We start from the raw sequence: 14,941 nt of genomic DNA on the forward strand, positions 1-14,941 counted from the left end.
TGTTGAGCGTCCTTACTCTTCAAGTCTTGCAAGGAGTACAGGGGACAACTGTGACCTCTGAGAAGTCAATTTTGTGGGCTCATACTACGGGGTAGTGTAGAGGTAGCCTTATATCAGTGAGAAGAATTCAGACCTTTATAGTGTGCACACATGTCTTGGCCTGACATGTTTAATATGCAATTCATATTTTTCTGTACATCAATATCTAGACATACAGTATTTAACTCAGAAACTCATCTTCACATCTTATCAGTCCTTTGATAACTCCACTAGCATGTCTCTCCCACACCTTTGCTTTTTTCCTTTCTCATCTCCACTGAGATATTCTGTAATCTACTGGACTGCAAGTCACTTAAATAGGTCAATTAAGATTTAGAGATTTATGGTATAAGCCCTGCTGTTAGTCCCTCAGGCTATTACTGCAAGATCTGCCTTCTCGTCTTCAATTGATTTTGAACTACCCAATCTTCTTTGGTTATACTTAATCCAGGAAAATCACTTCACGTGCCAAGTTTACAACTTGCATAGTTCCAAAGCTAACATGAAATGAAAAGTTGCATTGTAAGAAACACTCATGGCAAAAATTATATATAAAAGACTATGTTTGCCCATTGACAGAGCAAACACTACAGATGCGTACAAAACAGCACTTAAATATTTTTTTGCAGCTTACTAGTTTCTATACAAAAAAATTTGAGCTATCAGCTGTTTCAATGTGTCCAAATACACAATTTCACACCCTTGGTTTTTTTTTTTTTCCCACACTGACTGTCTATCTGTATTTACACTTGTCCTTTTATACTCCAGTGCAGGTAAAATGACCTCCTGGTTACACCCAGTGAAGTAATTCTGGGCTGACAGAAGAAGGTATGCTCAGTTTATAAATTAAGACAATTGCAATGATAAAACTCACACTTGTTAATTAAAATTCACTACTTTCCCTGGTGGTAAGTTCCCTTTCTCCACTTTTAAATATGGTACAACACATGGGGAAAGGAAATACTGTTTTAAGTAAGTATCTTGTGATCCACTGTTTATCTTGCTATTTTAATAAACAAACACACCTTTTTATAGCATCACAAAGTTGAAGAAACATCAGGAAGTCATCAATTCCAATTCCCTTCTGAAAGCAGAACCAATCCTAATTAAATCATACCAGCTAGGGCTTTGTCAAGCCAGGATTTGAAGGCCTGTGGGGAAAGACATTCTACCACTTCCCTACAGGGCCATTGGTGGGGGGAGGTGGGCAAGGGCAGAGGAAAGGGACAGTTGCCTCAGGATCTGGCCTTTCAAGGGGGCCCAGAGCAATGGCCACCTGCATCTCTCAAGTCTGTCCACATCCCTTCTCTAACTGGGGGGTCCAGAATTGGACACAATACTCCAGATGCAGCCTCACCATTGTCAAATAAAGGGAAACAATCACTCTGCTAGATCTGCTGGCAATGTTACTACTGACAGACCCCAGTATGGTGTTAGCTTTATGGGTTACAAAGGCACAGTGTTGGCTCATATCCAGCTTCTCCAACACTGTAACTCCCAGCTTCTTTTTTGCAGAACTGCTGCTTAGACAATTGGCTCCCAGCCAATAGCACAGTTTGGGTTTCCTCCACCCTAAGTACTGGTCCTTGTCCTTGTTGAAGCTCATCTCATTTCTTTTGTCCCAGTCCTTCATTTTGTCTAGATATCTCTGGACCCTACAGCTACCCTCCTTTGCAGCCTCTCCAGATAAGATTGGATAATGACATATGTCACGGATACACCTTGTCATTCCTGTTGTTTCAAGTACTTTTCTCCTTAAATGAAGATCCCAGAATAAGAACCACACTTGTAATGTGGCTAATTAAATGCATTTCACATCAGTGCTCAAAGAGCAGTGAAATGACTAAAGAACAACAAGGGCCCTGGAAATGACAAGATCATGGGAGAGATGATCAAATATGGCGGAGAAATATTATTCAGGAAATACACCCACAATGTAACATAGCATGGAAAGAAGACAAGGTGCCAAAGGAATGGAGAAGATCTGCACTAGTGACAATGCACAAGAAAGGAAGTGCACTGGAGAGCAAGAACTATAGAACGATTGCCCTAACAAATCTTCTTGGCAAGGTGATGATGATATTGACAGAAAGACTGAGATTGCAGATAGAAGAACATCTAGCAGACATAGAAGCAGGATTCAGGAAAGACAGAAGAACCATCCAGCAGGTATTGGCATTAAGGCTGATAGTAGACAAAGGTTGCTTCTTCAATTTTGGAAGGCATTAGACAGTGTACATCAGAAAGTGACTTGGGCGGTTTTGGAGTCATATGGAGTGGATTACAGACTGATACTGTTATTAAAGGATATCAACAACAATGCAGAGGCAGCAGTGAGAACATTCATAGACATGGGAAGTTGGTTTAGAACGAGTAGAGGTATGAGACAAGGAGATCCAATATTGCTGCTTATCTTCATCATGCACCTAAATAAAGCAATAGACAAGATCAAGGAAAAGGTAGAAGGGATATCTGTGCATGGGATGACAATCAACAACTTGAGGTACACGGATGATATAGTTATCATTGAAGATGAAGAGAAGCTAGCAAGAATGATGCAGGTGCAACATAAGGAAGGGAAGTGGTACGAACTGATTATGAACATTGATAAAACAAAACCAATGGTATTTGGAGATAAGGAAATAGGAAGGAAGATCAGTGTAGAGAGAATCGAAGTAGAAAATGTAGAGAAGTCCATGTACCTGGGAAGCAACATAATGTATGTTTTAGACTGTAAGAAGGAAATAGTGACTAGAATAGTGAAAGCAAGAGTGAGTTTAAAGGTAATGGATAAGATATGGAAAAGCAAAGCAATTAGCTTAGGAACAAACCTGAGCATCTTGAAAATGTGTGTATTCAGCAGCGTGTTGTACAGATGTGAGACATGGGTGGTAATGAACAATTCGATGAGAAGAATATTGGCATTTGAGAAGAGTTGTTATAGGAAGACCCTGAGAATAGGATGGATGCAGAAGGTGACCAACAAGGAATTATATAGGAAGATACAACCGAAAGAGAATTTACTGCAGGTTATACAACAGGAGTTGCAGCTGTTTGAGCATATCTGCAGAATGAACAATGAGCCAAAAATCAAGACTGTGGTATTTGGCATAATGGACGTCTTGAATAGGAAAGACAGACCTCACAGAGAATGGGTAGATTATATAGTAGATCAGTGCAGAGCTGGTCAACAGAAACTAAGCCACACAGCACTGTACAGGGAAAGATGCAAGGAAATAGTGAGGGAGGCATTGGACGCTAACGGGCGCTGAGCCCAGGGCTGTTGATGATGATGCATACTATTACTTCCTTCAAGGAAGCAATATTTTGTGTTTGTGTGTGTGTGTGTCTGTGTAAACTACTCCTCATTCTTACTTTTTTCAGTAAGATTTGGAGGAAAGACCAACCAGTTCTCTTAACATTATCAGAGGTGTTCTTCAATTACATAAAACAGTGTAGTAGATGGGGTTTGAACGCCCATACTCAAGGCGTCTGTAATTCAGGAGCACCCACACAATGGAGGAGGAAGCAGCTCAGCCTGTTGCCACTCCTCTTCTTCCAGCTGGAGGCACTACTGCACACAGAGACAATTCTCTTGAGGCTTTGCACTGCCACTCCCATAGTGGCAGGGGGCATGGAACTACTTGTGCCCTTCGGAGCTGGGCACCAGGTAATTGCCCCACCCCTTCACACCCGCATCTTGCAGCAACCTCACTGGCCCAGCAACATCTTTTCTCCAGCATACTCTATTTCACACGGTTTCCTGAATAAAGAGCTTCAAGTGTACTACAAATCAGATATCCAGCCAACAGAACCATAAGATTATTTATAAATGAGTTGGTCTATTTACTATGCTATACTTACTCATTGCAAGCTATCTCTGTGAGAATTTCTAAATGTGTAGAAAAGGTAGAAAATACACAATGGCAAGATGACCTTCAATTAACTCAGAGGACAACTAAGATAATTTAAGGTACATTTGCATATTAGGGTGCCCTAAAGTGTGCATCACACCACAAATAAACACAAACATAAAGACTAGTAATCTTTAATCACATACTCTGGAATCTAATACCAGACCTTTTACTTACTTAGTATACCATCTGATTATTTCTTATAGTTGAAAACAAAACACAAACATTGCTACTTATCGTATACAAAGCAAAATCTCAGATTTTTTTTGGCAGTTCTGACTTTTCAGTCATCCATTTGGTATAGTTATCTGAAATTAAAAACCTGGTCATAAAGAGTGAGGATAACTTATGTACATTTCAATATACGTTGCAAATTTCTATTTTTTTCAGCTGTGTATTAAGCAAACTATTTTAAAACAATGCATTGTCCTTGAAGCCTCTTCTGAACATTCAAAAAGGTACTAGAGATAAAAACATTCCCCTGTGATTAATGAAATACTTACACTTCTGTATTTCACAATATATTCCAATATGGGGGCTCCTCCATCATCCTGTTTAGTTATGCTAAGTTTAAAGCTCTTTCCACTGCCTGGTTGTCCATGAATTGATGGAGGGCTTGGCTCACCTGAGCATTGAAGAGAAGAGAAATTCCATAATTCTATTTTCTATTTATTATTTCTACTCTCCGATTAAGATTATTTATCTAAAACATCACAATGCTTGCAAGCTTTCTGTTACATTCATAATGTTTATCCTAGGATCAGTGCTGTCATGTGTGTTACAAAACATAAAGGTCTCTACGTAAAAGAATAAATGGGCACAAAACAGATACCAGGAATGGTAACATACAAAAACCTTCAGGAGAAAACTTCAGTGTCCCTGGACACTCAGTAACAGATTTAAAAGTAGTCACCCTGCAACAAAAAACTTCAAAAACAGACTCCAAAGAGAAACTGCAGAGCTGCAATTAATTTGCAAATTTGACACTATCAACCAAGGATTGAACAGAGACTGGGAGTGGCTGGCCAATTACAGAAGCAGGTTCTCCTCTCTTGATGTTCACAACTCCACATTAGCTGCTGGTAATGGACCACAACCTCTGTGACTGAATTGACCTGGTCAACTCTGGCTCTCTTCTTGACTGGGACTCTCTCCTTAAGGTGCCACAGAACTTCTTGTTGGTTTTGAAAATACAGACTAACTCGGCTACCCCTCTGATACATATCAAAGGCTTGTATGATAAAATAAAAAGGATTTATAATAAAAAGAGTCACAGTGTCTATGATCTGACATATTACTACCCTTTTACATTTAACTTTTTTAAGAAATGACTCCTTAAGAAGGCACTAAGTTAGAAAAGCTGCTGGTTAATTTTAAGCACATAAATAATCCAATGTTATTGAGCAAATCATTATACACATCCATATATGCATGTGGGATCTAAATCATTAAAAAGAAAATAAACTGTTACAAACAGTAGCAATAAACTGTCCAAACGAAAACTGAGACTCATTTAGATTATGATGTACTATTATTTCAACAAGAATGAATTTGAAGAAAAGTGCTTTATTAGATATTCAAATTTATCAAATTTTACCTCACACACACTAAGGCTATGTCTACACTAGTGCCCTCCCCCCCACTTCGAACGGGGGATGCAAATAAGACATTTTGGGATATAGTAACAAGGCACTGCAATGAATATGAATTAGCATAATGGTGGCTGCAGCACTTCGAAAGTGTCGCTTTTAATCACGTTTGGCTCACCTACACGGAGTCCTTTTCGAAGGGACCCTGCACACTTCGAAATCCCTTTGTTCCTGTTTGGTTATAGAAATAAGGGGATTTTGAAGTGTATGGGGTCCATTCGAAAAGGACCCTGTGTAGACGAGCCACGCACAATCAAAAGCGGCACTTTAGAAGCGCTGCGGCTGCCATTATGCTAATGAGGCGCTGCATATTCATTGCAACGCATCATCAGCATATCCCAAAGTGTCTCATTAGCATCCCCCTTTTGAAAGGGGGGTGCTAGTGTAGATAACGCTTATATTTTTATAATAAACACATCCTTTCATGTTGATCTTTTTTCTTGTAAAGGGCTATTATAACTGGAATATTTATGCTGAAATTTTGATCACAGTAAATATTTAAGTATAACATTTAAAAAGTATTGACAATGCTAAAAGGAGAGCTGTATTTTGGTGTGCTGGAATTTAGGTTCATGTTCCATCATATCTTTACTCTAAGTATGTGATCCCTTTCACAAATACAGTAAAAAAAAAAAAGGACAATTGCCATATAGAAGACGCTTACTCATAGAATGCTTCAGAGGGCAAGATTTTTGTATTATTTCCATACTATACCTGTTTAAAGATTGGCCTGAAAACTTTCAGTTTTTCCCTTTTTTTTAAAGTAATCAAAGTTCTCCTTTCATGTTTTTCTGATTTTTCAATCAAAAAAGGGGCAAAAGCAAAAACAAAACCTTTTTACATATAAAGGGTCTGCTGGGTTTTGCAATCAAAGATTTTAAACCCAGAGAACCTTTTAAATTTTAAATGGAACCATCTGGGTTACCTGTTTTTATTTTTTATTTTAAAACAAAACCTGTTTTCTAAACTAGAACATACCTACTCCAAACATTTTTAAGTTTTGATTTTTCATTCAAAAATTGAAAAATAAAATCACAGGGGTTTTTTTGAGCAATATTTCCTTTCAAAATTTCCCACAAAACACAATTAACATTTATTAATTAGTTCTACTCAATACCTTCTCTGAAACACAGAATGGAGCAGAGTGGCTGAGCAAAAATGTGATTAGATTGCTCAGTTATGAGTCTAAAAGTCAAACCATTGTCTTGGGTCTGATTTTCTCAGGTCATCCAGAAGAGAGATGTGACAGGGTCAGGACAGAGGCTGCTTTAAAAAGAAGAAACAGCCCTGGCTAATCAGATAGCATCACAAGCAGAGAAGGAAGAGGCTGCTATAAATTAAGCGCCAGCTGATCCTACTGGATGCTGCCATGGGCCTTTTAAAAAGCCTTTTTTTCTGATAAGTAGGGGAGTGGGGAGTGGAAGAGGAGGTTGCTGAGAAGTGAGGAGACTAGAGCAGACAAGAAGAGAGTTAGAGAGTGACTAAGGAGAATACCTGTAGAGAGGTAGCTGTGTTAGTCTCTACTCCAGCAAAACAAAACAGTAGAAATGTAGCACTTTAAAGACTAAACAAACTAGTTATTCAGCTATGAGCTTTTGTGGGACAGACCCACTTCATCAGTTCAATCTCATTTCCAACAGTATCAGAAACAGCAGGGGAGATGAGGAGCTCTCACAGGGAGTGTTTGGGCTCCCTACCCCTGTTAATCCCAGGGCATGTCCAGAGACAGGGAAGGACTGGTCACTCAGCCTGGTCTGACCAGGGGCCGACTACCCACTGCCCTTCAGGCCACAGGATGGAATCCAGAACCCTGGTGTCGGCAAGCAGTCACCATAATGTGGGACTGGGGACAAAACAGAGGTCTGTGGCCTAGGAGTGATACTGGCCCTGCCAGGGCTAGAAATGTGTTGGAGTATTCTTGAAAGATCTTCTGTGAAAAGGAACAGGAGACACTAGATGTGGTTTAACGAGGGTGAAACTTTATTTCTAAGGGTACACCTACCTTAGGAGAATTGGTCGAACTTGTTAAAGTCACTTTTTAGCAACCTATTCTGTAAAATTGAGGGTGTATGTCTACATTGACACACTAAGTTAATGGAGTGCCTCCCCATTAAGGTAAGCAGCTTAGACTTTGTCAGTGATGCACTGTGAGTAGTATCTATCCCACAGTTCCTGCTGCCTCCCTTGCATTGTGGGTTAAGCTCCCAGTGTCTGAAGGAGCAAAACAGTGTTGTGGGTGGTTCTGCGTATGTATCATCAGCCTGCCAGAGTGCACTTATCTCCTTGCTCCCCTTTTGGAAAGCAATGGCAAAAAGTGTTTTTATATCTTTTTATCGCTGGGTATCCATACAGATGTCATTGCAAGATTGCATGGACTCCATCCATGGTCAAACTATTGTGTCATATATTGTGAGCACCTCACATATAGTGTTGTGGTGTGTGAAGAACCACTAAGCAGCCTTCAGAACAATGAATGTGAAACACTTGAGAGGAGGAATGGGGAGATGCTGGCTGCACTTGATGCTTTGTACACAGTGGAATGCTGGTTCAGTGACTACAAAACTTCTGCATACGTAAGGCCACTTTCATGGAACTCATCAAATTGTTTTTGCCTGCCCTGAAGCAGAATACCAGAATGAGACCTGCTCTGACAGTTCAGAAGTGAATGACAATAGCTCTGTGGAAGCTTGCAATGTCAGACAGCTACTGGTCAGTGAGCAATCAATTCAAAGAGGGCAAATCTACAGTTGGGGCTGCTGTTACCCAGGTAGCCAAGGCAATTAATGACCTTCTGCTACAATGGACAGCTTCTGTGGAAAATGTGCAGGACACAGTACGTGGGATTTTGCCACAGTGAGGTTCCCTAATTGCAGCAAGTCAATGGATGGAATGCACCTCACTATCTTGGCACCAGACTACCTTGACACAGAATACATAAACGACAAGGAATACTTCCTGGTGGTGTTGCAGGCATTGGTGGTTGCAAAGGCCATTTCACTGATGTCAGAGTGGGATCGTCAGGAAAGTTGCATGACACACACAGCTTTAGGAACTCTGGTTTGTTCAGAAAGCTGCAGAATGGAATTTTCTTCCCAGATCTGAAAATTACCATTGGAGATGTGGAGATGCCAATAATGTTCCTGAGGCACCCAACTTACCCATTGCTCCCTTGGCTTATGAAGCCACACACAGGTGGAATGAAGCCTCCTGCCTCAGTTACACCTCAGCAAAAGCAACATTTCCTTCCTGGGGGCAGCTTGCTGTGTGACCCATCATTTTTGTGAAAGTATGGGAGGAAAATTTCATGCCCAGCTGGAAAACCAAAGAAAATCACCTCACCCCTAGTTATGAGCAGCCAGACATCAGGGAAATAAGGAGGGGACAGGGACGGGCACTTCAAATCAGGGAGGTTTTGTAAAACAGCTTTGTGAATGACCAGACAGCGACATGAAAGTCAAGTCTGTTGCTGTTAAGGATGTGCCCCTTGTATGATGAGTGCTGGCCTGTAAACACTGTAAAATTCTGTTCCCCCACCCCACCCCTGGTGCAACACAAGCAATAGAAAGGCTGTTCTTGAGAGGTTATGCATTTTTATTTAGGAGACAAAATGAAGCATACAAGAATTCATGGCAGGGGCTTCAGAGGCAGGTAAGCAAAGGTGAGAGGCATTTTGCAATCAGAAGTAGGAGCATGTCAGTCTTCTGCTTTGAGAAACATCCCTGTGAGTGGAATTGAAGCCTGCACTTGACTTCCCTGCACTCTGGGGCACCTACGCAGGGGAAGAGTACAGAATGTGGTGAGGAGAGCGTGTGTTTCATCACAGGCCGCACTGGGGCTCTGTGCTCTTGTACTAGGCACCTCAGGAGAGCTGTCTGCTGCTCGAACATCTCCTCCTGGGTCTGGACTTCATTCTCTCTGAGCGCTCTCCTGTCCTCCTGATCCACCCTCCTGTCCCTTCAGTCACTCTCCTTTCCTCCACCATGGCTCTCCCCCATGCATTTAACTTTGCCCTGTCCATGTAGGCAGCTTGCATGTGCTCCAGGAACATATTTTCATGCATTTGTTTTCTTCTTCTGATCTGTGACAGCCTAACAGCTGGAAGGGGGTGATGAGCAATGGTCAAAGAGCACATTGTTGCACATATTGCAACAAAACATAAGTGAAGGTCAGACATTAGGGAGATAAGTTTTACAACATACCAACCCTGTGTCTACATGTGCCTCTTCCTTTTGAAAGGGGCATATTAATGAGCGGGTTCAAAATATGCTAATGATGCACTGCAATGAACATACAGCACCTCATTAGCATAAAGGCGGCTGTGGACATTCGAAAGTGCGGCTTTTTGAATCGCACGTCGCCCGTGTAGACAGGACCTTCTGAAAGGACACCCCCAGTTTTCTAAAGCCCTTCTTCCTATCTGGTGTATTTATTGCAGTGCCTCATTAGCATCTTTCGAACACGCTCATAAGATGCCCTATTCGAAAGGAAGGGGTGCATGTAGACCCAGCCCAAGTAATTTCAGAAAAGAGTCTCTGTGGCAAACAATATGTATATGTTATGTACAAGGACAAAGTTTTGCTCTGAGGTGTCATCAGTGTAGCAGGTACTAAAGCAGGAATACCAAAATTGACCTTACAAGCTGTTGAAGGCATCAGAATGGACGCTAGTGTGTGAACTGACTGCTTAGAAAATCAACCTAGGGCAGCTAAATTTAACGTAACCTCCCAGTGTAAGCCAGGCCTCAGTGTCTGACAGAATCCAGCTGACATAATCATGCAGTGCAGGTAATTCCATAATTAATTATATCTATCAGAAAGATGCTGGCAGCAATCCCTCTTGCTCATCCTGGTACCCAGCTAACCTTCCCCCATCCTTAAATGAGTATTAAGTGGGGCTAAAAAAATAGAGTTGTTTTGTCCCAGAGACGATAATCTCAAGAGCCCAGAATCATCCCTCACCCGCCAACACCATCCCATTTTTGCTCCTTTAAAGAATACCTCTGTTAATTGTTTTTTTTTTCCCAATTCATTCTGTCTGAGTACTATGTCCATTGCCTACAGAATTTGTGACCGGGAAGAAACCTGCATTCTCCCACCCTGAGATAAGGGAGGAGGAAGGGGAGAAGAAGCTGTTCAGAAGGAGTCTAAGGGCGAGTGCAGTCAGGTGGTGGAGCTGCACACCATAACTCTTTGCATAGGGCGCTGGACTGCAACCCAGAATAGGATGTTGGCTTGGATTCCATTACCAGCTGCTACAGAATGGTTCTATTTGAGGGCAGGGATTGCCAGAGTACCTGTGGGTATGACAGGGTCAGGGCAGAGGGCAGGAGGACTGCCTGACAAGATGCGGACAGAAGAGACATTGAAAGACTAGCCTAGAAGGTGAATGCATTTAGTGACCTGGCCAGAGGACTCAGTTACAAAGCAGGATAGGCAGCAGTTCCCAGAGGGAGAAACGAGCTGTGGGTCAAGAGAAACTGACAGAGAGATGTAGCTGTGCAACCACAGAAAGGAGCATCTGTCTTGAAGAGTTAATCGTCAGAGTGACCAAGAGGAGGAGCTATCCAGCAATAAGCAGAGTGTCCTGTCACAGAGCTGTGATGCAGAACATCTGCCCAAGCCTACCTAATGAGGTATGATTTCATAGCTCAACTTCTTTGTTTTTTGCTCTCAGTAAGCCACTGACTTGCTGTGGAACAGGCAAAAAACCCACCTTGTCTTAGCTAAGCTGATAGGGAGGGCAAAACTCTTTGCAGTTCCCCAAGAAAAGAGCACCTAGAGTACTACTCATACAGTAGGTCCTGAAGAAACCTAGTAATTTAACTAGTCCCATAGGTGGGAGTCGCTGAAGGCAAAAAAGAGAGTGTTTGCTGCCCAGACGTGGGCATAAATATTGTCCTTCTTTCCCACCTGCTGTGTGGAGTTGGACCAGGGTTATGATCACCTGTTATGGAGCTACCTGACTTCTTAGCAGGTAGTTCTGTATTCTTTAAGAAGCAACACATCTTCTCAAACAAGCCAGAAAAAGGCCACACTGCTGAAAGTGTGGTGAATTCATGATCAAGAGGCCATTTTTTAAAAAATATATAAAGGTACTTTACAGGTATGTTATAGTTCAAGTTGTTCAGCTTCAACAGCATCTCTCATTAAAGACAGGGTTACAGAAAAGAAATAAAATGGGGAAGTGTATTCATAAAATACATATTCATACGAATACATAGATAATTGATGAAAACCTCATTACACATTAGACATTTGAATCTTCCTAGTGATAGCGAGTTAAGAACAGTAGCATGTTGCAAGAGGAAAAGAAATATGCATATGATGTGACAATAGAACAAAAGGAGTCAAAGTTATATTATTCAGTTCTTGCTCGTTAGGACCACATATTCAAATTTTATGTTCAGTTGTTGAATTCTGTTGGCATTCTAATATGTTGTACCAAACAAAAGCTTCATTTACTTTCATGTAGAAATGAACTCACTGACAATTAATCATAATTGCTGTGAACAATTGCACTATATGAAGTTGAAAAGCTTTCTATGAAACTGCTACCCAAAACAATGTTGATTTCAACAGCAGAGAAAAGACAAGTGGGTCCAAACAACAAATGCCAAAACAATTTCACATCTATTTAACCTCCTCCCCATAGCTGTGCTGACAAAAGTGTGCCTGCTCCTGTGGCATCAGAATCCATCTAACATATCTAAAATTCCAGGGATTACCATTTCAAATCGAAAGGCCTGATTCAAATCCCATTGAGATTAATGGAAATCATTTAGATCTGGTCTCAGTTAATTATGAACAGTCATTTCAAAAGTGCCTCTATTCCAAACTACTCTAACTTTGCATTTATTTTGAAATGTTCATGAATATGAAAACCAGGCATGATTTTAGGTATTGTAACCCCTTGGCAAGCTGTGTTAGCCTACAAGGCTTGAGTGACCATTGCAAAAATTGGCCCAATGGCAACAATATGTGCCTTTTGCTACAATTGTTTATCAAAGGAAGCAACACTAGACATAGTTTAGGTCAGTTTCTAAGGCCGTCTCTGCCAGTGACTGGCTCATGAGGTTGGTGGGGAGTAAGTGACTGAGTCAGGTGACTGGTTATTAAACAGCCAATTGTACCTGATAAAGGTTGCCCAAACTCAGCCAGAGTAGACTCCAAAGGAAGACTGAAGGCTTCTGTGGAAGGAAAACCCCAAGGGAAGCCAGAGCCAGAGAGCTAAAGGGAATTTAGAAGGAATAATTTCTGGGGGACTTATCAAAACAGTGAGACTGTGAGAGAAGCTCCTGAAGAGGGAGTGCACTAGATGGATGGCTGCAGCAAGAAGGCCTTCATTCAGGGGTCAAACAGACACAGACCAGAATCCTCGCAAGGATCATTCACTCTTTCTTGGAGAAGAATTAAAAGGAAGATCTCTCCAGGTTCCAGGGAAGGACATGTTCTAATGGGGTAAGAGTCCTCCTTCCAAGGGCAGAGGTTGGAAGCAAGAGAACACAGGACGAAGAATTTGGTTGGAGGTGAACCTTGGACTCAGCTGGCAGACATGGACTAAGAGTGACATAATATCACCAAATTCACACTGTTCTCATGGTCCACAGACTTTTGTAATAATATCTGCCTAAACTATGTCTTGTAACATATCACCTGAAAACTCCTAATTCACTGATCAATGATATCATGATGAAATGCGTGTGTTATCAATATAGGCACAGTTATCAGTTCTCTCCAAATGACATTGATGGGGCATGTTTAAGTTCACACAGCAACAATTAGCCTACATGGGTCAAGTGGGTCTCAAAGGCATTTGTTTTCCTCACATTTATACATTAACTATAAACAAAGTCCTCAGACAATAAAATGGGGAAAGCACAGGACAAGAGAGATCTTCACTGTAGTGAACAGGACCAAGGGACAACTTGCTAGAGAAAATGTCTAGTGAAATGGTCAAATTCCATTCTCGTTAAAGTCAGTGGGACTGCATCCATGTCAATGAGAGCTGAATTTAGGCTAAGATGCATTAATGTTATATTCTCCTCAATAAAAAATGGAGATTTTTCTAACATTCTGATAATTTCTCTAGTTATTTATAGCTATCTAGTTTTGGGTCATTCAAATGACCAGAAAACACACTGTCAGGAACAAAATAATCCAGTGATCTTCAGTATTATAAAGTATGCATTTTACTCACAATGATTAAAAAAAAAAGAGCTGAACTAGATATAAAATAGATTGAGGAGTAAAAATAAGGTAAGTTTTCATTTAAAAATTAAGGCATAACTTACGAACTGGTAAAGTCTGAAAGATCTCAATTTTGCTGTATTCTCCTTGTCCTTTTCCATTTATAGCTGCAACCTTGATTTCATATGTCGTGTTCGGTTCCAGATTACTAAGAACAACCATTGCTGAAAGAAAAGGAAAGGAGGGGATGAAACAAAAACTGTCAGAATAATATTTTAAGACAACTCTTCCGCAGCTATGCTGTAATTCATTTGCTTCACTATAAATTAGGAGTTTGACTTTACAATGTTTTATTTGCAAAAGTGAAAAAATATTAACTGTGTCCATTGCTAATAATTTCAAATGATTTTGTTTCTGTACAAATTTTGCTGCAACGAAATAAGTTAAGCCATCTGCAGACATCAGCCTAGGAGTTACAGAAGTCAGGTGCAACAATAAAGAGCTTAGTACTGCTTCATATTTCTACGTTATATCCCTGTGAGACATTGTGCCTAATTCCCCAATAACACTAGAGAACTTTTGCCTCACTCCATGATCAAACAGTTGTCTTAGATACCTTTAGATGATGTCACCATTTCAGGGACGCTCTGGCTATGCTGACAGTGGAATACAAATATGCATGGCTTACTCATGGTTGGCCCACATGAACTTACTCCAACTTGCACTGCAGAGCTAAAGGTTGATGTGTACATGATCCGATTATAGGCTTGGCCCTGGGACCATCCTTCACTGTAGGGTTCCAGAGCTTGAGCTCCAGTCTGAAATATCTACCCAGCAATTTTAGAGCTCAGACACCCAAGTCCCATGAATCAGCTGGTCCGTGCTTTGTTGACATAACCTCAGGTAGCATGGGGCTGCTTCAGTGGTTGTTCTGTTACCTGCCCCCTGCAGGTTACCAATATAGAACGTACAGATCTGAAAAAGAGGGCATGGGCTTACTTATTTCCACATGAAAGCTAGCTGAGGTAGTGCCTCCTTTGGCTGTGATTTGAGTAAGTATGTGAATGACAAACCCCTGGAATGGGTGTAAACAGTAGGCTGAAAATAAATTAATTATACATTATGTGAGGAGACTACCCTGAACACCCCTTGT

At 41.0% G+C, this 14,941-nt stretch overlaps 1 protein-coding gene across 1 annotated transcript in view; it reads right to left on the bottom strand.

Moving 5' to 3' along the window:
* Nucleotides 1–14,941, bottom strand: part of NCAM2 (neural cell adhesion molecule 2) — a 591,660-nt gene that overhangs the window by 77,737 nt on the left and 498,982 nt on the right. Inside the window, exons 13-14 of the mRNA XM_074983463.1 lie at nt 13,893–14,012; nt 4,457–4,578 (exon numbers count right to left, since the gene is read on the bottom strand). Of these exons, the coding sequence (XP_074839564.1) occupies nt 4,457–4,578; nt 13,893–14,012 (242 nt within the window). The remainder of the gene's footprint in view (nt 1–4,456; nt 4,579–13,892; nt 14,013–14,941) is intronic.

The sequence above is a fragment of the Carettochelys insculpta genome, chromosome 1 (assembly GCF_033958435.1).
Source record: "Carettochelys insculpta isolate YL-2023 chromosome 1, ASM3395843v1, whole genome shotgun sequence".
NCBI lineage: Eukaryota > Metazoa > Chordata > Testudines > Carettochelyidae > Carettochelys > Carettochelys insculpta.